Source organism: Scleropages formosus, chromosome 19 (assembly GCF_900964775.1).
Source record: "Scleropages formosus chromosome 19, fSclFor1.1, whole genome shotgun sequence".
Lineage (NCBI taxonomy): Eukaryota > Metazoa > Chordata > Actinopteri > Osteoglossiformes > Osteoglossidae > Scleropages > Scleropages formosus.
Genome location: NC_041824.1, coordinates 4403888 through 4427236, shown reverse-complemented (window position 1 = coordinate 4427236; position 23349 = coordinate 4403888). Strand labels below are relative to the sequence as shown.

At 47.0% G+C, this 23349-nt stretch overlaps 1 protein-coding gene across 1 annotated transcript in view; it reads right to left on the bottom strand.

Moving 5' to 3' along the window:
* The window catches only part of LOC108927611 (laminin subunit alpha-1-like), a 54156-nt gene extending 35380 nt beyond the window's left edge, over nt 1–18776 (bottom strand). Inside the window, exons 1-12 of the mRNA XM_029246330.1 lie at nt 18677–18776; nt 14044–14214; nt 13303–13415; nt 7639–7881; nt 6756–6935; nt 5941–6030; nt 4329–4446; nt 3076–3254; nt 2888–2993; nt 2603–2760; nt 2375–2515; nt 881–1015 (exon numbers count right to left, since the gene is read on the bottom strand). Of these exons, the coding sequence (XP_029102163.1) occupies nt 881–1015; nt 2375–2515; nt 2603–2760; nt 2888–2993; nt 3076–3254; nt 4329–4446; nt 5941–6030; nt 6756–6935; nt 7639–7881; nt 13303–13415; nt 14044–14214; nt 18677–18743 (1701 nt within the window). The 5' untranslated portion in view covers nt 18744–18776. The remainder of the gene's footprint in view (nt 1–880; nt 1016–2374; nt 2516–2602; nt 2761–2887; nt 2994–3075; nt 3255–4328; nt 4447–5940; nt 6031–6755; nt 6936–7638; nt 7882–13302; nt 13416–14043; nt 14215–18676) is intronic.
* Nucleotides 18777–23349: the final 4573 nt, after the last annotated feature.

Below are 23349 nucleotides of genomic sequence, written 5' to 3'. Positions count from 1 at the left end.
CATCCTGCCACGATCTGAGCTACTGATACGTTTAAAATTAATACAATTTTACGATTTTATGGATGTCTGGACGTCGGTACGAGTTGACCTTAAAATCTGTGCACCGTGACTTGATGCAACATTTTCCATATTTTATAATACGCCTACTCCAGATATTGAAGGGAAATCACAAAGAGTCATTTCTAGAAGATAATTGCTTACTCTGGTGCTCAACTCCTTCCAAATGTGAAGTAAATGTCATGGATAATTACAAATTCTAATTCACTTAATCACACAGGGGACTAATGGGTACACATATTAGATGTAGTTACAAAGAGTATAACCTAATTATCCCTGCGTTTCATAATTTGCCCGGCCCTCTTGGAGTATAATTTCAGGGCATGATCCATTAACTTGGAGAAAAAAAAGAGAAGAATTTAAATGGGATGTTGTGCAGAAATAGCAGGAGGAGAGCCCCCTCGGGGAGAGCTGGGCTCCGCGGGCGAACGTCAAACCGCTCGTTCAAACCAGGACCTACAGTCCACCAGCCGGTCGAGCAGCTCCCTGGGCACTGGGGGTAATAGGAGCTCCTCTACCCTCCTTGATCAGGTCTCATTTGGCTATAAGATGAAACACGGCGCCCAAGTGGGGCAGCTTGCTGGGTGCAGGTAGAGCCCCGCATTTACAAATTAAAAAATAAATAAATGAACGAAAAAAAACGCATACCTCGACCACTGTGGTAAGAGCCAGACTGTTTTTGCCCATTTTTTACCCACTCATACAGCGAAATTGTTACTTTTGCGTATGTACATACCGCTTGGATTTTTTTAAATTGGGAAAGTCCTGGTACAGCACCTACATGTGACCTACGGATCAGTACGTATGCTGTGTGTGAGCTCGCCTTGTTGCCAAGGAACGGCTGAGGAGCGGCCCAGGAGAGCGGGAGCGGCGCGGCGCTGCCGGATGCACTTCCGTTCCCCGTGTCGGCGAGAGAGGCACCGTGGAGAGGGAGCAGCCGGGCGTCCTTGTGCACCACCTGCAAGCGCATAAACCTCTGAGACACGAATCAATGCAGGCTGGCTGGAGACACAAACACACTGCCCCTGTCACTTCCTACCACAATGTACCACAATATTTATTCAGTCATTTGAAACACGTCAAAATTCTGGATTTTGCCCGGAAAATGCCGGAATGGTCTTTGAACTGTGGGAGTGAACTGGAAGAGTTCTGCACACATACCCCTGCACTCACTGGGTCTCACATGTCCACTCTGCTATTATTAGTACCGCTGATCATCAATTGGTCCAGATTTTCATTCAAACCCTGTGTAACGGCATGATAAACATTAGGAAGTTGTGCCAAGCGGCTCTATGAGAGACAGTGAGACGCAGTGCATTGTGGGAACAGTGTACCCACGCTCTCACTTGCGCTTCACCACTACTTTCTCGCTTGCAGATTGTGTTCCCACCCTGTTCTGCACAGTGCTGGTTTCTTTGTTTAATTATTCATTTTTTTATTATAGTGCTGTTTTTAGCATGACCCCGAAAGAAGAGAGAAATTAAAGAAAGCGTAAGCAGAGGCAGAGAAGAAAGCAAAGTGTGTGTGAGCGTTTCAAAGTTTCGGAAAACGTGGGAAGCGGTAAAGCGTATGGAACATGGTAAAAGACATGTTGAATGAAGTTTGTCTAAAACCACAGTGCAAACTGTTTATTCTATGAGAGATGAAATAAAAGCAGGAGCTGAAAGTGTGACCCTGTCCATCGGTCCCTTCCGCAGCCACCTCCCGCTCCTCCGTCTAACGCCACCGCAGTCATCTACCGTCTTCGTCTCGTAGCTCCAACCTTTCGATCATTTCTGGGGTGAACTTTGGAAAAAATTTTTTTTTTTTTTTTTTTTTTTTTTTTTTTTTTTTGGGATTGGAAATTGAATTAAATTAGTGCAAAAAGCACTTCTGCTGACTAGTTTTATGATATTCAGTTGGTTTTCAGGAATCAATTACATTTACTCATTTAGCTGACACCTTTCTTTAGGTAATGGCAAGGTTACAATTATTATTACAGTTACAAACATTTACCCATAACAGGGAAGTGTTTTTTTATTGGCGCAATTTAAGGTAAGTACCTTGTTCAAGAGTACTACAGCCACAGGTAGGAATTGAACCTGCTACCTTTGCATCCCGAGAGAAGCTCTGAACACTACACTACCAGCTACCCAAGGACCCATGACTTAAGATCGGTGCACAGGGCATGAGGGTACAAGAACACGGGCAAAGATGCACACTCTAAATGAGATGAGGCCAGGTTCAAACCTGCAACCCTACAGAAATGCGATGACACAAATGAGGTTTCTGAAGGTTTAGTGTTTGAAGAGAGAAGCATTTGCATGGACCGTGTCACCTTGGCCCAGGACCAGGGGGCGCTATCGCACACGTTGGATAGTCCGAAACAGAAGCACTCAGTGCATCCCTCCGGGTTGCTCCCCTGCAGGTTGTAGAAGCCGGGTTTGCAGCGGTCGCAGTCGGGCCCCATGACGTTGGCCTGCGAAGGACACGGAGGCCTTGAGCAGAGATGCGTGACGAGCCGCGGGGGGACGTGTCCTGCTGCTGCACCGCTTGCGTTGCCTACCTTGCAGACGCAGTCGCCGCACGGGTCGCGGCCCAGGCTCCCGTCCAAGTTGCAGTTGCAGGGGGCGCAGGTCGGGAAGCCGTGGAATCCAGGGGCGCAGCGGTCGCACAGGGGTCCTTCGAAGCCCACCCTGCAGAGGCAGTGGCCGGGGAGCAGGCCTGCGGGACAAGCGGGCGGGAAACACGGCGGCGAGGTGCCGTCACTCATCGGCCGGGGAAACAGCACAGACACCTACCGCAGAAGGGGACGGTGTGTGTTGCGGAGGAGACCGAAAGGCACCGTGACCTTTGCCGGGATCTGCATCGCCGTCGTCTCGGACGCACGTCTGGCTCAGCGATCCGCGGGAATCACACGCACACTGGACACAGGGCTCCTCCTCATACGGGGACACCTACACAACAGGAATAGGAAGATATAGGGACAGCGTCCCACGTCCATCCACAGCTCTCCCCCCAGGCAGCGATCGCGGCTACCTCGCTGGGCCGGAAGAAGCCGTCCGCGCAGCTCTCGCAGTTCACGCCGGCCGTGTTCTGGCCGCAGTTGAGGCACACGCCGCCACCAACAAAGTGCCCGTGTGTGTTCACGCTCATTTTGGCGGCAGCCACCGTCACGTTGTAGTAGCATTCCTCTGTTTTGTTGTGGCAGTTGCATTCTAGGGCACACGGAGAGCATGTAACACACGTCACACACATCACACAGGAGGGACTTCGCACATGAGGTCCACATCATTCTTCCTGAAAAAGGACACGAGCACTTTGACACTATTCAAAAACTGTAGCAGAATATCTTTTACATCTGTACTAATATAATCAACATTTATTTATTTAGCATATGCTTTAAGCAACTCCTGGTGAACTCTATGTAGTGTTATTAGCCCACACACTTATTCACCACAGTGACTTACACTGCTAGATACACTACTTACAATGGGTCACTCATCCATACATCAGTGGAACACACACACATTCTCTCTCTGTCACTCACACACTATGGGGGAACCCAAACAGAACATCTTTGGAGTGTGGGAGGAAACCAGAGCACCCAGAGGAAACCCATGCAGACATGGAAAGAACATGTAAACTCCACACACACACTGAGCAGGAATTGAACCCCATCATCTCATACCACCTAGACCCTCTAATACAGCAGTGCTACTTGCTGTGCCACCGTGCTGCCCAACATGGGGCTGATGGTTCCTATGATTCCTATGATTTATATGGTTTTACTTAAATGTCTTCACACTCATTAAGCCAAGTGCCATGAAAGATTAATGAAATGATAAAAAAAATAATAAAGAACGTTTATTTATTTATTATTACTTTTTAATTATGTTATTTATTTTATTTCTCAAGAGCAAGTTACGATGTCATGTTTGTGCACTAAGTAACATACACCGATTTCACCATGTATACAGCAGGGTATATTTTGCTGTCTCGATTCAGGCTGAGTACTTTTATTAAAGGTATTACAGCAGGAGGCGGGATTCGAAACCAGGTCTTTGCTCTAACTAGTTCGCCACCTGCTACCCAGTGAATAAATGAGCTTTGAAATGAAGACGGTTTCAACACATACTGTACACAACACACTGAGGTTGGCATGGTAAGCATACTGTAGGCATAAGGTATTCAAACGCCTTTTTTTCTTCACACGCCGTGTCAACAGGCCAGTGCCAGTATAAGCTGTGCGTCCCCTGCATATGTTTAGCGCCATCGTGATTCTCGCTTACTTTCACAAGTGTTGCCATCTGACCGCGTTCCCGGTTGCCATGGTTCCTGGTGGTATCCGGGGCAACACTCTCGGCAGTTCTCCCCACACGTGTTGTGCTCACAGATGCACCGGAGCTTCTGAATGAGCAAAACGGGCAACAAGAGTCAAGTAGAAAAATCCTGTTGAGCTGTTCACGCCGGATGATCTGTGTCCTCACATTTTCTCCTGTGCTGTGCTGTGCTGTGACGCTTGAGAAGCACTTTTTGCAACCGACAGATGACTAGCGACGACTGACACCTAAGGGCTCCTAAGAAAACAGTTTAATTACCTTTAAAAAACAACTTAGACTGGAATGCTTCCAGGAATGTCCAGTCTACAGTCCTAATTGGTGCAGCTTTTAAAAACCGATCATCTTAATTGCCTTAAAATATTTGGAGTGAACAATAAAATATTTGCGGCTGACAAAGCTAATTATCAAACATCATCTGACACACAGAAACCAGTTAAGATACTATGTATGAGATTTGAAGTGACATTTTTTATATCATCCTGAATATGAGAGAGGAAACACAATCTGCATCTTCTGAAGTGACTCTCATGTATAGTTATATACTGCAAAATCCAACTTACAGTTATTTAGCGGACACTTTTCTCCAAAGTGACTTCCAATGAACTCTGTGTAGTGTTATGAGCCCACACACCTAATTCACCGTGGCGACTTACACTGCTAGATACACTGCTTACACTGGATCACTTATCCATACATCATTAAAACACAAGTATATATACACACACACACACATACACACACACACACACACACACACACACACACACACACACGCACACTCTGTGGGTGAACCTGAACAGCATCTCTTTGAAGTGTGGGAGGAAACCAGAGCACCCCAAGCAAATCCACACAGACACAGAGAGAACATGCAAACTCCACACAGACTGAGCAGGGATCAAACACATGTCCCCTCCCACCACCCAGGTGCTGTGAGACAGCAGCGCTACTCGCCGTGCCACCGTGCTGCCTGCTGTAGGCAACCCATTGTTCTAAGACGAAACGTCCATAAAAGTGAAGTGATGACATGCAGTTCAGAAAAAACGGAAGCGTATGTGTAGAAATGAGATACAATTCACTTATTTTCATTCCTGACTGAGGGTTACAGTGCCGTGCAGACTGTCGCCATGCACAGCTGGTTCTATATGAAGGACTTCCTGTCTGCTGGATGTAACATCTGGGCTCCCTACCACATCTGTACAGCAGCAAGGGAGAAGAAGGCAGATGAGGGGCTCTGGTTACACTTCCTGTGTGTTGCGGCAATGTCACAGTTCCCATGACTAAGAGACCAAAAACTGTCATCTTGAAGAGCAAAATGTTGCAAAAATTACAGGCTGTCTAAAATCAAAAAAAAAAAACCCGTTGTACCTTGTAAAGAAATCCATTTGCACAGGAGGTATGCTGTTCAAAACAATGGTGAATGCAAGTAAAAGAGCCCTTACACACTGCAGGTGCACTATTGCCACCTAACGGTGGAACTCGCACACACACACACACGCACGCACACGCGCACACAGAGCTGAGAACAGGCCTGTAGGAAGACGGGAGCAAAGGATTCATCCACCTTGGTGACTGGGTCCCAGGGACAGCTCTTCGCATGCCCATAGCAGATGCACATGCCACCCACAGAGATGTCTTTGATGGAGTAGTAGTACTGTGGGGGACACGGAGCACCAGATAAGTGCGCACAATGCCCCAGACCGACGTCGGGGGTCACCGGGCCTAACCTCATATCACAGACTCACACTCCAGTAATGCATCACTATTTAGGATTTTTACAGTGGGGTCTCAGTCATCACCGGGAGATATAATTTGTGAAACACTTTAGTACCTTCAATAGTGAATACAAATCAGCACTGGTTCTAAACACCAATTTAGAACTGGTATTCAGTCAACAGGTATTCAGGTATGAAGTATTTACTCAGTGCGTATTTTGGTATACAGTATTCGATCAACAGGTATTTAGGTTTACAGTATTCATTCAATGGGTAATTGGGTGTACGGCAGTCAGCCAAGAGGTTTTTAGGTTTAAAGAATTCAGTCAACAGGTGTTTCGGTTTATAGTATTCAGTCAACAGACACTTAGGTTTATAGTATTCAGTCAACAGGTATTTGAGTATACAGTATTCAGTCAGCAGGTGTTTAGGTTTATAGTATTCAGTCAACAGACACTTAGGTTTATAGTATTCAGTCAACAGGTATTTGAGTTTACAATATTCAGTCAGCAGGTGTTTAGGTTTATAGTATTCAGTCAACAGGTGTTTAGGTTTACAGTACTCAGTCAACAGGTACTTTGGAAGAATGTGTGGAGCCAAAAACAGTATGTAAAGTGTTGCAATTGGGAATGTGAACGCAAACATTTGGTTATTGCCCTCGTACTCGCTGCGTGACAATGGGGTCCACCACGCGGGGGTCTTGGTAGCTAAGAGCCATGAGGTCGGCGTTGAGGGTACGGATGCGTTGCAGGCGCAGGCGGATGTAGCGGGCGGACGTGAACTCCTGTAGCTCCGGTGCGGGGTCGTCGGCACTCGGCCTCCCATTGATCAAGGACGTGTGGATCTGCAACAAGCAGCATGTATGAATTGACGTACAGTCCACGTAGCACAAAACAAATAAATAAAAGCAGAAAAACATAACGAGTTTGATATATTTGCCATTTTTATTCTCGCATGTGTTCAGTATTTTTAAGAAAAATTATGGTATCAAGTTAGCAGTGTCCAAGGTACCTGCAGTCACCTGGTTATAAGCCATGCTATAGACGACGATCTTTGAGCAGCTTCATACTTCCTTATTATTTTCAATTTCATCTCCAAATCGATTGCTGTACGCTTGCGAGAGGGTTCTCGTTTTCCTTCAAGTGCACGTTTACCACCAGGCGTTGTGAATAATGAAAAGGGGAAAAAATATACGAAAAAAGCACTACACTAAGGAGAGGAGGTGTGTTCACAGCTCAAAACTTGCGGGAACTGGGAAGATGCAACCTCTTGCCTCATCTGGCTACGCCGACTTATGCTTGACATATTTCGGATATTTTCATAAAATAAAAGCGCTATCCGTAAATAACACGTATACGGAAATTTTTCACGTAAATCCGGATTTTCCGTAAATTGAATTTACGTAAGCGGAGAGGTGTCTGTACTTCAAACGGACAGGATCCCAGAAGCGGATGAAGTAGAACCCTAAGGGGACCACACACGGTTCTCCAACTTGCTTGTGTTAGAGCACCCAACCCCCCACCCCCGCACCACACGCGCGCTCATACTTCTCCGTGCTCCAGGGGAAGGAGCCGTGAGTAGAAGGAGGTGCAGATGACCTCGCTGTCCATCCTGTAGGTGGGCAGCCCGGTGCGGGGCGTGATGTTGTACCGGGTCAGGCATTCGGCATCACTGACGGCATAGTACTGCCAGGCCTGGAAGTGGAGCCCGTCCACAGAGCGCTCCAGGATCCAGTTTCCCGGTCGGGGGGAGTTCGCCGCCTTCACGATGACGTAGGCCACCTGGAAGACCTGTTCGAGGAGCACAGAGGGAAAGGAAACGGGCCACCCGTGACTCGGTCACGACTCCATTCCGCTCAGCTGACACCAACCTGGTGCTGCTCCTGCATCTACAACATACAGGGCTCCGGAAGCCAGACCGACTTCGCTGCCGATTCTGAGCTAATATGCAATGCAAAATAATTTTTGTATTGAAAAACACTTTAAATGATGTAATTTAAGCGGCATAAACCGACAGCGTTCAAGTGTATACACAGCACACAAAGGACGCAGGATATTATGGATAAAGTATTCACGCACTGATTCAATATGCAGAAGCTAGAGGCGCAGAAGGCACAGCTTCGGAAGTCATGCGGGAAAAGCTTAGCGCAAATTGAGAATTGTACATAATACAGAAGTGCCGAAAAAACTGTATCCAAAGGCTCACATCATGAATAGAGGCGTTCAGACCTTAACAATAAAACATGATAAAAATACCACATCAATAAAGGTGCTGAGATCAAAACCCACTATTCACAAATCTGAAAAATATAAATGTGTTTTTCTATTTTTATGCTTAAGCTCTTAGGTTCTTTCACGAAATAATATATCATCTCCGTGCATAGCGTGGCACATCAATAGCAGATAAGACCGAGAAAAAAAAACTATCTTGTAAAAGCAGAATGGGGTTTTCAAAAGATTTATAGTTTCGCGAATTTCCTTTGCCCTCAGATCTTTGAACTTGAGCAACAGAATGCCATGAATGCGTTCCTCTTCCGAAATCAGCAAAAAACATCATTTCACCTGCAAAAAAACAGAGATGCGCTCTATCATTTGACCTTGTTCTGACGTCCTGTGTTCTGGTCCTGCTGGGCCACCGCCGGCGGACCTGTTGAACTGCAGAACCCCACTGAACGCTGAATGGAGGTGAACCGAAGAAAAGCAGATACTTCGTACACAATGATCGCCTGTCCTATATAAAAAAAATGGAGAGGAGTTGAAACTCGGCTCTGCCAGACGCGTGTTGCGCACCACGCGACACGTGGACGAGCATCCGCCGTTCCAGGGGCATCCTGGGGGACGGCCTGTGGGAGGATGGGACTCCCCCTCCGCCACACCTGGCCTGGTTGGACCAAGTGCAATGCAAACATCACCGCAGGTTTGGCTGCGAGCAACGCGGCACCTCGTGCAGCTGGGATTGTCTCCAGCAGCTTGGGGGGAACTGAGGGCTCTTCTCCTATCTTCAAGAATGATGGGACAGGACTCCCCTGGACCCCTGAAATCGAGCCCCCCCTTCTCTAACAGCTGGAAACCTCATCTTCTTACATCCACTTTCAGAGCAGTTTGCCATCAGAGCTTTACTTTCTCTTTCCAGCACGACGCTGAACATATCTCTGTAATCCAGCATCCCTCACAACAGTCTCCCGTTTAGCTCGTATCGCAAGTGAAATCAGTTTAACGCCGAATTTTAATTTAATTTTTATAACATGCAAATTCGTATTCATATTCATATTACACAAACAATCCCTGTTTCATCGCTGAGGCCAAGAAGAGCGAATTTTCCGCACGCAAAAATTTCTTATGAAAATTAGAAACAGAAATGCGGAGCGGGGGGTACGGCTAAGGGAGAGCACACACTAAATGAGGCACCAAAGCTCGAACGCAACACACTGCGCGCTACAGGGAGTTCTCCCACCCTAGCGACACACTCTCGCTCTGTCAGACCAGCTGCTTAAACATCCCCTGTTGACGGGTCCTGAGCTGGCGGCAGCCGGTCGTCATTACTGTCACTATCCGGGGCTCTCCTTCATGCTCAGCCTCACGCCGTTCCAGGACTTGACCATGTACCAACTCACAAGTACTGTAACATATACCAATTTTTACATGACATTTCTTCATTTAATTGATGCTTTTCTCTGAAAGGACTTAGAATGTAAAGCTGCGCGCAGTATTTCGCCGATTTCTGCACCCGAACACCTTTCGCCGGAACGATTCAGGGTAAGTACGTCGATCAAGTGTCCTAGAGCCGAAGGTGGGATTTGCACCCCGATCATTTCAATTGCAAGGCGGCAACTCTAACCATTACCACACCTGCTCCCTTTTCCATCCAAAGTGCTCACTGCGAATCATCAGTCTCGTCTAAAAAATAGTACCACTAAGGTGTTTTTAATCCATTAGTATTTTAACCATTACAAATATTACTCTAGTATATAGTCAGTTATCTTCATTTGTCTTACCCCTTTGCTTGGCACTCTGCGAGAAGAGCACTCGCACACACATCGTCCGAAACTGCTCGTCCCATATGGGGTTGCGGGGAGTCGGAGCCTAACCACAGCAAACGCCAGTGTTTTCACTTTAAAATTGTAATAATTCATGATTGTTGATTGTTTTGCCCAGCAACTCAAGGCAAAAGGCTGGAGGGGGAGGGGACACACTCAGGACAGGACACCAGCCCATCGCAAGTCACCCCAAGCAGGACTCGAACCCCAGACCCACCAAAAAGCAGGACCCAGTCCACCCCACTGCATCACCGCACCGCCACCCCTCCCAAGAAGAGCACTCACACCCACCATCTGAGCCGCTCATCCCATACGGGGTCGCGGGGAGCCGGAGCCTAACCCGGTAACATATGGCGTAAGGCTGGAGGGGGAGGGGACACACCCAGGACGGGACGCCAGTCTGTTGCAAGGCACCCCAAGCGGAACTTGAACCCCAGACCCACCAGAGAGCAGAACCCGGTCCAACCCACTGCGCCACCATGCCCCAAGAAGAGCACTCTATAAACATAAATTGAATTGAACTGAGGAAGGGGGTGCGGTGGGTTGGACCACAGTCCTGCTTTCCGGTGAGTCTGGGGTTCGAATCCTGCTTGGGGTGCCTTACGATGGACTGGCGTCCCAGGTGTGTCCCCTCCCCTCCAGCCTTATGCCCTGAGTTGCTGGGTTAGGCTCCGGTTCCCCGTGGCCCTGTATGCGACAAGCGGTTCAGAAAGTGTGTGTGTGAAAAATCAAAATTCCCAAAGAAAAGTGTAATTTCAAAGAAATGTTCCAGTTAAGGAGCAGAAATTTCTGAAAATCAGTGTTCTTCAGAAACGCTGTTAACAATCATGAATTATTACAATTTTAAAGTGAAAACACTGCGTTTGTTGTGGACGTGGATGTCGAGTCTAGCAATTTCCATCTTGGGTTAAAGTGTTTCACAGTGACTCATTGTCACAAGTAAGGAAGGATGTTTATGGGAAACAACGCAGAGGGAGGCAGTGAGCACCATCTGTATGGAAGTTTCGCAGTTTGCTGCCATTTCAGTCCGGGGCCAAATCCGAGGGTAACATTTAGAAGGCGCAGCGGACAGATGTTGCTGTAGGTGTGACGAGGAATTTGGCTCATGGCTTGACGACGTGTGACCTCTTAGCAGCTCTCGTCCCGCAGGCCCTCGGGGTCTTTCTCTCACCAGAGTCTTGTGTGAACCCAAGAAGAGTTGCTCAGAGAAGTTACTCACAGCCCCCCCTCCCCCCCCCCAAGAAGAGATGCTCGAAGCTGCTACTCATCCAGTGCACCCGCACACAACGTCTCCAGCCATCAGCAATAAACTCCGTGAAAAGGTCACGTTCTTGTCAAATCCCGAGTGCGAATCTGTGCCCGCTTTACACGGACGAGCTGCTCAAGGAGATCCTCGTGGGCCGCAGTAGGATCTAGGAAATGTATTCTGAGTGGATGGAAATAAGAAATAAACAACACTAGTGGTGCTTTGCACAAATGGACAATTAAAACCTGGTATTCCGTTAGCTCGGGGTTCGCCGAGCGAGGGAGCAGCAGAGGGTGTCATTAAACAACGTCATGTTTAACTGTGTCGTCTCCAGTTTGTACGGCAAGTGCTTATTAGCTTACCTTTATTCATCGATCACTTTTATCAGAAGCGACTTTCAATGAACTCTATGTAGTGTTATCAGTCCACACACCTTATTCACCGCGGTGACTTACACTGCTAGATACACTACTTACACTGGGTCACTCATCCATACATCAGTGGAACACACACTTTCTCTGTCACACACACTATGGGGGAACTTGAACAGCGTGTCTTTGTTGTGTGGGAGGAAACCAGAGCACCCAGAGGAAAGCCATACAGACTCCACACAGACTGAGTGGGGATTGGACCCATGTCGTCTTACACCACTGTTACCTAATCTGAAAAATCTTAAGTAAGTTAGTTTCTTTCTACCGTATTCACCAAAGTTCATCACACAGGTACACACACACTCCGAAGGTGCTCGTCCCAAGGGGGGTTGTGGCAAAGTGGAGCCTAACCCGGCAATACAGGGCGTAGGGGGGACACACCCAGAATGGGACGCCGGCCCATCACAAGGCACCCCAAATGGGACTTGAACCCCAAACCCCCCCCAGAGCAGGCCCTAGCCAAACCCACTGCACCACCGCGACTCCCTCATCGCACAAGGAGCTGCATAAAACTCAATAGACAATATGTATGTATGCATTAATGAGAGGAAACTGAACTCACCTTACAAAGGGTTTTTAGGAACGAATTACTTTTAGAAGGGAAGACTTTTCCTGAACAACCAATCATTTTGACAACGTTGCGGTCGAGCCAAAGTCACAAGCCCGGGTGTCTCCACTTCTCATCAGCTCAGCGTACCAAAGAGAGGTAATCGTCACAGTATCACAAAAGCTTAGTTCAGCTGATGGTCTCTCCTCCACAAGTAACCAGCAAGCGTGACACAAATCAAAGTCCACGTCTCTGACACTGGTCTCTAGAAAAGGTGTTGCGCTGTACAGGGTTTTCTCTTATGTGACTTTTGTCCTAATGAGCTTAGCTGTGGAGGCTTTGGGAACGGGGTCAACTCACTGATGGCACCAGTAGCTTTCAAGATATCCATTAAGCAGCCAATTCCATGAAATAGTGTGTGTGTGTGTGTGTGTGTGTGTGTGTGTGTGTGTGTGTGTGCGTGTGTATCTTTACACTCTGTTTTGACAATAACAAGGATGAGGCATGGCTGTAAAAAATTACCTGCAATTTAATTTTCTGTAATAAAAGGTTATACTTTCTAGACCTATCCCTTTTAATAACAAATAAACCGGAAAAAAGGAAATGAAAAAAAACTGCAGTTTAACTTGCAGAGAACCTTCCTTAAATGAGATTTTAGCAAAATGTGTTTTTATGTCTTTTTCATTCTTACCCATTAAAGCCTTTCTGTGCACTTTGAGCTGCAATCCTACAATATGAAATTCACTTTACGACATTATAATAATTCAAACTATTATTAATTGTTACAGCAACATTACAATTACAGTTTCCTTTTTCTCCCTCATTAATGTCAGTAAAAAGACATGATATTCAACCTCAAGCTCACAAGTGTTACTTTTAGCACTCTGGCTGAGAAATCACTGTCATCACAGAAGTGTTTCATATGCAAATGCAATGTGAAGAATTCCTTACCTGTTTTAAATCCAAAGTGATTGTTACCCAGTGAAACTGGTGGCCATTCTTGATACTGGGACTTTGCCACCAAGCGTTAGTCCCGTCAATGGCGTTCGTTATGGGATGTCGCTCTGCATTTCACACGAGCATAACAACGTGACTCAGAAGATAATCATAACGACAATTTGACTACACTCACTTGTATCCACCTACTTTTACATTTCTTTATTTAGCAGATGCTCTTGTCCAAAGCGACTTCCAGTGAACTCTGGGTAGTGGTATCAGCCCACCCACCTTACTCACCGTGGTCACTTACACTGCTACATACACTACTTACAATGGGTCACTCACGTGACCGTACTCGTTGTTGTATTTAACTAATTCAACTCAACTCCCTATAAATATTTATTCATTTAGCGGATCATTTTCTCCAAAGTGACTTGTAATGTGCAGGTACTTACAATTATTTACCCATTTATACAACAGGGTAATGTTACTGGAGCAACTTTATGGTAAGTACCTTGCTGAGGGACATTACAGCTGGAGGTGGGGCTCAAACCTGCAACCTTTGGGCCCCCAGGCAGTGGCTCTAGCACTACAGTACCAGCTACAGCTGAGTATTTTTCACTGGCATTGCAGATTAAGCATCTTAAAGATGGGCGAGCAGGACCTTTCGTTGGACTTCACCCAACAAGCTATGGGTTCACAGACACCATTAGATCATCTCAACGGTCCCTGTCCTCCGAGCGCGTACTGCACCTCTTGGGTCTGCGCTCTCACTGTCGCAGGTTCGACACTGCGGGTGCTTTCTCCGGCTGCCTGGGACGTGCTCCACAAGCTTGCAGTAAGTCTCAGCCTCGGGTTCCCCGCACGTGGCATTTGTGGAGATCTCGGCATTGCTGGCAAGGTTGAGGATGGATGGGAACAGTCCTGGTTGAACATAGAGAAGCAAAGTCAAAATCCTTTGCAAACCTCATCTAAAAGTTTAGATGATGGACATTTTAAAATGAAACTTCAGGGCAAATCTGACCCTGTGGAGAAATGTTGTATGTGCTTCATTATAAAAAAAAACCACTTTGCAGGGTATAGCTGCCCTCCACAGATGTGCCTTTTCCAGCTGCACATCACTCGGGATGAGCCTTTTTCACCACTGTAGTCCTTCGTTGAGCTGCATTGAGAAAACACATCGATCTGGCAGACACTTTTCTTCAAAGCAACTTCCAATAAACTCTCCGTCATGTTATCAGCCCACATCCCTTTTTCACCGTGGTGACTTACACAGCTAGATACAGTACTTACACTGGGTCACTCATCCATACATCAGTGGAACACACACACTCTCTCTGTCACTCACACACTATGGGGGACCAGAACAGTACATCTTTGGAGTGTGGGAGGAAACCAGAGCACCCAGCAGGAACCCACACAGACACAGACAGAACATACGAACTCCACACAGACTGAGCGGGGATCAAACCCACGTCCTCTCATACCAACCAGGGGCTGTGAGACAGCAGCGCTACTCGCTGTAGCACTGTGCCGCCCTGCTTGTATCTTCCCAGTAAATCTCCAGTCCTCAAACCACATCTGCCAGCTCCTGTTCTTTTGGTCCTGAGTTTTATACGCGTGAAGAAACAATTGGTATTCAGTCGTGATACTTGGTCACTGGAACCTTAATGACTGTGCACTGGCTGATATGGAACTGCAGTCAAGGGTTTGCAGCTTTCGGAGAGCAGGAAGTGCAACCACACCCCTTTATTACATGCTTTATTTAGTTCATGTCTTCCTGTAAGGCAATTATTATTGTTAGATCAGCATCTTTATATGGATGAATTCCCTTATGGGGTATGGTGGCACAGCAAGTAATGCTGCTATCTCATAGCGCCTGGGTGGTGTGAGAGGATGTGGGTTCGATCCCTGCTCAGCCTGTGTGGAGGTTGCATGTTGTCTGAGTGGGTTTCCTCTGGGTGCTCTGGTTTCCTCCCACACTCTAAAGAAATGCTGTTGAGGTTCACCCTTAGTGTGTGAGTGACAGAGAGAGTGTGTTCCACTGATGTTTGGATGAGTGACCCAGTGTAAGTAGTGTATCTAGCAGTGTAAATCACCAGGGTGAATAAGGTGTGTGGGCTGATAACATGAAACAGTGTTAATTAGAAGCTGCTTTGGAGAGAAGTGTCTGATAAATGAATAAATGTAATGTTATTATTACTTCTGTTGCTCAATATGGATTAGTCCTATTGGAGCAATTCAGAGTAAGTACCGTGATCCCGGGAATCGCACCAGCAGCAACGTTCGAACCAGAGGCACTCAGACTGTACAGCAACAGCTCTACCTTGTACACTACCTTCTTTACCACGCTACTGCTCTTAACGTGCTTCAGAGTGGAAGCATTCGGCTGAATAGGGTAACACGTGTGAGTTTATCTGGAGAAATAGGCAAAAGAATTACGGTGCCTTTACGCGGCGTAAGTGACAGCTGGCACTATTGGTGACACAAACTCCTCGAGTTGCCGGTGAGACCAGCAAACAGAAATACCCAGGAAGGGTGAGGACATGCCCCAATTCTCCAGCAGGTTTTCGGGGCACAGCTGGCGCCTTCAGTTAGAGCCTGTGGAGATGCCTTTCTCCCCCGCTTCGTGTCAAGTTACCACAATTCATGCCTGTGAATGTAGATAAGCACCTGTTTTAGTTTAAGAGAATCCAGACGTAATTAAGTAAATGGTTGTTATTTGCCATGACCCCGTACTGGATATTCAAAAATGGGTGGGTGGAAAAAGGAATAAATTTTATTTGGATTCATGTGTATTAAAAACCTGAGTTGAATGTTTTTTTTCTTGTACACTGAGAGGCAGATGTTACTGTAATATTGTATAACTTTTCATCTTAATTGGAACACACTTCAGATTAGCTGTATTAACTACTCCCATGTGCAATAAAAATGAAAAAATCAAAACCATGAAACATCGGATAATTGTTCGAATTTCAACCTTTTGTTGTAAAATCCCGCTGTCCGTTATTCAAACGCTCCAAATGATTTGAAAGCATTTAAAACCTCCTTTGCTATTAAGGTATATTCGAAAGCGACACGCATTACGCAGTCGAGGTCCTGACCCTCAAAGGAAGGTGAGCGTGGGATGACAGCCTGGTGCTTTTTGATGCCTTTCACACCTTTGTCGAGGCTCCCGTGGGAATGATCTCCGGGGTCGGCCGCATTGCTGAGACAAGGGCTTCGGTGACTTTCAGAGAATGGCCCCATTCGGATAAAAACGCCCTTTTGGATAAAAACCAGGACGCAAGCAGTTCCGAAAGGTTAACCGTCGAGGGCGCCCCGTTGCTCCGTATTACGGCAGATAACTCTGCACACCCAGCAGCGCCGCCGGAGCGCGACTCCGGGGGACACAAACGACCGTTCCAACACTTTAATCATTAAAACCTTCAATGTCAGCGGCACAATGCCGCAAACTGCATTTCCATGAAAAATGTGCTGCTTACATTAGACGGGGTCAGGTGTAACACATGGATCATAAAGTGGCATGTACTAACTTGCAAGGATGGCCCCCGATGGACGGATTCTCTTTGGCTGCTATAAAAGAGTGCTGATCTCCTCTGAAGATGCTTTTCAAAGACTTTGTGTATAACAGGTCCATCTAGTAACGGAACCGTTACTCATCTGCACGCTCATCCCTTACACAACAGGTTCCAGCGCAACAAAACGCCACTCCAAATGCTTATGGAAATATAAACCTTTATTCGCGCTTTTAATTCTGTACACAGGCTTTTCGCGTGGTCATTTTATTTCCACGACAAGTACTTTATTCCGTACAATGGCATCGGCGCTTGTATGAGACCGTTCGGCGTCTTCAGCCCGAAAGGTTTTTGTCTGGTTGTTTTCTGGCTAAATCTAGTGTATTAATGTCTAAATCTCTAAATCTCTCTGTGTGCTTCACTGGTCAAGACTTTGAGAGTGATGATAAGCTCAAATCTCTGCTCCTCTCAACATGTCAAAGCCATAACCTGATCCTACAGATACATCCCGCATGACATGTGGAGGACCCCCCCTTATTTTACAGCACACTCTACACAGCTTCTGGTCCAGGCCATGATCATATCCCGCCTGGACTACTGCAACTGCCTCCTGTCTGGTCTTCTGGCCTCCTCCGTCTCCATGTCATCTTATCGCAGGAACTGGACCCAGCGACCCTGTGTAGAAGCTTCATTTTGGCTTTTTGGTCCCACAGTTGCATTCGTTCGTTTGTTCGCTCGTTCGCTCACTACCCAAAGTTTGTGACCACAGAGTGGGGATCCAGATGCCAATCTGCTTTTTAGTCTCTTTAACCCATTCCCATCACAAGAGTAAAAGTGAGAACAAGACTCCTGAAATACCTGAACTGCTCCAGGGGGCAGTTGCCACCCCCCATTCCTTCCCAGGACAGGACCACGACCTTGGACTTGGAGGTACGGATGTTCAAACCAGTCGCTTCACATTGTGCTGAGCGTAAAAACCCCGAGACCACATTTACACTGTTTCCTGATTCAGACCACCTGAGCCGTCCCTTGAGAAGATTACATTTGTGGTCTTGTTTTTTTTTTTTAATTTTTAAATATCATGTGAGAATAATGTTTTAAATGTGTTTATGTTTTGAAGAAAGAAAGGAGAGCAAACTGTGCATAGGACAGTATTGTTTCATTCTCTCCAGTCTCACTATAACCACCAGTACCAGTTCCTAACCATGGTACAGTTAAAATGAACGACCTCTACTAATTGACACCAGTAATATTCTAAGTTTCCAAAATGCGGGAATTATATTCAATTAAAGAAGTTCACCAAATATTGTAAAAAAAAAAGATAAAATTATTAAAAAAATTATGTACACTCTTTGATGGAGAAGCAGCATTAAAAGTCAGTATTAAATAATAATAATAATAATAATTACTTAAGATATTGTAAAGCAAACGGATGCTTTGAGCTCAAAGGTCGAGCTTCCACGGTGGGAAGCCTCATATGGCATATTGATACGGACACACGTACCGATGTGATCAATCGCCAAAAATCGCTCCGCGCGCGCGCACCAGGCAGGCGGCGCTTTAAAAAAACGCCGCCAATATTGGCACAACCAAGAGCGCATTGAAATATGACATTAAAACGGGTGTTTTCACAACTCGCCTCTCCAGGATCGCATCGGACACACAAGGACGTTCAGTTTGCAGCCTCACAGCGGTATTTCTTGGGCTTTTCCCTCACATGTCTTCTTGTATCATCATGGGAATCCAGCCAGCGAACGCGCGCTGCTCTACGACACGCTCCCTTTGCCGCGCATCGTGAGGTGAGAAATATGAAACAGCGGAGGCGCGCAAACGCTCCGCTGAGAGCCGCGGGGACGCGCAGCACTCACCTGTGTGCGCGCCGTGCGCGACGATGCTGGAGAGCAAGAGCAGCAGGGCGGTGCAGCAGAGCCCCATTGGAGCGCTGGGCTGTACTGTACTGTGCTGACCACGTAGTGACCGTGCGATGACCGTGGGCCGTTACGGGCCCCTTAAATGGGCGCGTGGAGTGGAGGGCGGGCCGGGGCCCCCCGGGGGACTCGAGAGGCTTCCTGCCCCATGAGCGCAGTGCACTCACTCAATAATCATGTGTAATCCTGCACACTGTACACTATTCACACTGATCTGTTGTAGAGACGCTGCGGTACGGTCCTGTCCAGTATGTATTTAAGACCCTAGTTTTGGCTTACAAATGCATCGATACAACTGCTCCCAGGTAGTATCTGCAAGACTAGATCAACCACTACACCCCAACCAGACTGCTACGCTCTTCTGCATCTGCCTGATTGGTGGTCCCACGCAGAAAAGGTAAAGCGCGTAGGTTCTCGGTTCTGGCTCCGTCGTGGTGGAACGACCTCCCCCTGTCACTCAGAACTACTGAATCTCTGTCACATTTAAAAAGGGTCTTAAAACTCATTTCTTCCAGACTCACTTAGCCCATCATCTCTGAAGTTCATGTAAGGTGTAAATGTTCATGCATTATGACTTTAAGATCATGTCTCGATAAACCATTACAGAGGTACTCCTGTACATACACACACACACACACACACACACACACACACAAACACACACACACAGACTGTCTGAAACTGGGGTCACGGCAAACCTAACCTGGCAACACAGGACTCGAGGCTGGAGGGGGAGGGACACACCCAGGACGGGACACAAGTCGTTGCAAGGCACCCCAAGCGGGATGGGCAGATGATGGGCAAAGTGATTGTGGAAGAGATGAGTTTTCAGACCCTTTATAAATATGGACAGGGATTCAGCAGTTCTGAATGAGAGGGGAAGGTTGTTCCAGCACAACGGAACCAGAACTGAGAACCTTTGTGCTTTCTGTAAGTGTACTGTACTGTACTGTACACTTGCAGAGAGGGACTCCTCAACAATCCGTGCATGACGATCTTCTCAGCCGAGGTCAACGTAATGCGCTCTTTTATACAGATTTTGTGGCATGTTGTGGTATGGCGTAGACCAGGTGTGTATGAAATCCGGAAGTGCACAGTCACAGTTATTTATATCGATGCTATCGCTCTATAACACGCCAGTGTGTTTGGCTGCTGCGCCATCTAGTGGTGCTCTTTCATCGCGTTACCAGGCAACAGACCTGCCGCATAATTGGGGATGAAGTCTTGGAAGAGTGATTACATCAAAATATTACAGTGTGCCATAACCATTGACAGGTGAGATTTACTATGAAGGTCTGTGGGCCCATTGAGGAGGAACAGCAACGTAGAGAACAAAGTGGCCATTTTCAAATGAGCAGCATCATGTTGGAGGTACAAACAGCGATTTATTTCTGTCGGTGTTGTCGTCCCAGCTGGCTGTGACCTCGGTCGCTGGAAGCCCACCTGAAATCACAAGGGCACCGTTCAGATGAGGGATGTCTGCTGTTCTGGGGTACCTCAAGACAAGTGCTCCACCATGGATGGGAAGAAAGGAGGACATTCTCCCCGGCACAGCCCTGCTGCCACATGATCTTACCTTAGGCGTGTTACCGACGTCTCCGCAGCACTGCGGCGCTGCGGTGAAAGAGAAGAGCAGTGAGCTGAAGAGTTGCACAAAGAGCTTTTTGAGCACGCAGCTGTCTCTCTGAAAGGCCGATCCTTTCCAGCTAGATCCTCCTCATTTCCATTTGATTCCCTCCTCCTCTTTAATCCAACCACGCTGCAAATAAGCAGCTTTTTGGACAAGTCTCTGTGGGAGACTCCTGGATCTGAACCTTTGAATGAGAAATGGGCGGCTGTGGGGTCATGGGACACTCAGGTTATTGAGGTAACACCCGTCTGCATCAGTCTTCCCCAGGGTACCGCAGCTCCCAGTATGAAACTCCACTCCTTACCGCGGTGCACAGATGGGGGACAAATGCTGAAAATCTGAGGGCCATGTAGACACCATACATGTACAGTCATGCGCCGCTTAACGGTGTTTCGCTTAACGACTCAGTGCATATTTGACAGTGATCCCATAAGATTAAAATAGAGCTGAAAAATTCTTATCGACTAGCGACGTCGTAGCGCAACATATTACTCACGTGTTTGTGGTGGTCCTGCTGTAAACAAACTTACAGCGCTGCTAGTCGTTTAAAAGTATAGCACATACAATTATGTAGAGTACATAATACTTGATAATGATAATAAACACCTATGTTACCACTGTATGTATTTACTGTACTTTTTATAGTTTATTTTAGTGTACTCTGTCTACTCACAAAAAAGCTTACCGTAAAACAGTATGCTGTGTTACGCCAGCAGCAGTGTCATAAATCGCGTGTTTGCCACGTCTCTTGACTGCATTGAGGCTATACCATCTGGGTTCATAGAAGGACACTCTGTGATCGAGGCTATACCATCTAGGTTTGTATAAGTACACACTATAATCGAGGCTATATCATCTGGGTTCATAGAAGTACACACTATGACCGAGGCTGTACCACCTAGATGTGTATAAATACACTCTGTGATCGAGGCTATACCATCTAGGTTTGTATAAGTACACACTATGATCGAGGCTATACCATCTAGGTTTGTATGAATACACTTCAAGCTGTTCGCACAATGAGAAAATCACCTAACAACGCATTTCTTAGAACGTATCCCCGTCGTTAAGCGACACACGTCTGTACACCTGTTTGTAGGAAAAATGACATGATGGTGCCAAAGCTGAGTAATCCAAACAACCCTTTTAATGAAGTTCAGTCATTTCACTGCTCTGGTAAATGCTGTAGTGTGTTGGTAACCAGACAACAGACACACCTAGGGTTAGGGTTATGGTTAGGGTAAGGATCAGGGTGAGGGTTAGGGTTAGGGTAAGGATGGTGGTTAGGGTTAGGGTAACATTTGGTGTATTTGCATAGCCTCTGCCAGGTGGAACCTGGTTAGATTCAGTGACATGTTGTCTTGCATCCCGTTTCTGTTCTGATTACCATGTCGTATTTGTGCTGCACAGCATCTGGGAATATAATTAGTGCAGTTCAGTAACGCACACGGACACCAGAGGATGTACGGCTAGAGCACTCGCTATTTTCTGTTCTCCTCAGCAATCATCCAAAACAGCGTACAAACAGTGTACACTGCCTCCGCTCTACAGAGAGCATGCATTACGATTAAAATACACAGCATTTCCTCTCCTCTTAATGAAAAGGACTCGATAAAACAGGTTAACACTTTACTGTCTGTGTCGGCACAAATGTCAGTAAATTACAGCTGAGCTCATGCAAATGCTACTTGGCGCCTTTTGTCTCTCACTTGGTCTGTGTTCATTTGTATTGCTCTGAAGGTCCTTGTTTTGCCAGCGGGCGCACCTCTGGGTCAAGAAGAGCCCGTTGTCGGCCAGCTGCGAGGCGGCTCGTAAATTCGTGACAAATTTCCAAATCTCAGTGAACACACAAAATGCTGCCAGCAGAGCGCCCTCGACCCCCCACCGGCTGATGGCGCATAAAGCAGTAGCAAAGGCTGAATAGTGTACGCATTTGAGTTTCCAGCTTGTAAACTATAAATATCTGGTAGGTCCCAATGCGTAGCTGCTTATATCCCTGTTCGAGGTCAAGATCTTTAAACAGTTTGTGGTTATCTTCTTGGACCGGGTCCTGCTCTCCAGTGGGTCTTGGGTTCGAGTGCCTTGCGACGGGCTGGCGTCCCGTCCTGGATGTGTCCCCTCCCCCTCCGGCCTTACGCCCCGTGTTGCCGGGTTAGGCTCCGGCTCCCCGCGACCCCGTTTGGGACAAGCGGTTCAGACAATGTGTGTGTGGTTATCTTCTGGTCGTCGTGAGTCATCTGACATGGTGCAGATGTAAGAGCGATAGACAAATGTGGTTTGCAGAAGGTTGCATTTCATTTTATTGAAATTCACAGTTGCATTATAGGGCACACAGACAGCATGTCACACACGTTGCAGGCATCACGCAGGAGGGCCTCCGCACATGAGATTCACCTCATTTTTCCTTAAAAAGGACATCAGCACTTTGACACTATTCAAAAATTATAGCAGAATATGCATCTGCACTAATATCATGTACATTTATTTATTTATCAGATGCTTTAAGCAACTTCCAATGAACTCTGTGTAGTGTTATCAGCCCACACCCCTTATTCACTGCGGTGACTTACACTGCTAGATACACAACTTACAATGGGTCACTCATCTATACATCAGTGGAACACACACACACTCTCTCTGTCACTCACACACTATGGGGGAACCTGAACAGCATGCCTTTGGAGTGTGGGAGGAAACCAGAGCACCCAAAGGAAACCCACACAGAGAAAACATGCAATCTCCGCACAGACGAGCGGGGATCGAACCCATGCCCTCTCGCACCACCCGGGCGCTGTGCCACCGTGCCGCCCGCGTGACTTGCATGTGTTCTCACAGGGCGGAATGTGAAAGTGTTGAAACGTGTCAAGTTTCTGTCTCCCCTCTTTGTCCACGTGCGCATCGTCGCCTCTATGACGTTTCCATGCCTTTTGGCGCGCTTTTCGAAGTGCTGCGCGCGCTCTGGACAGGCACAGAGAGAAAGAGA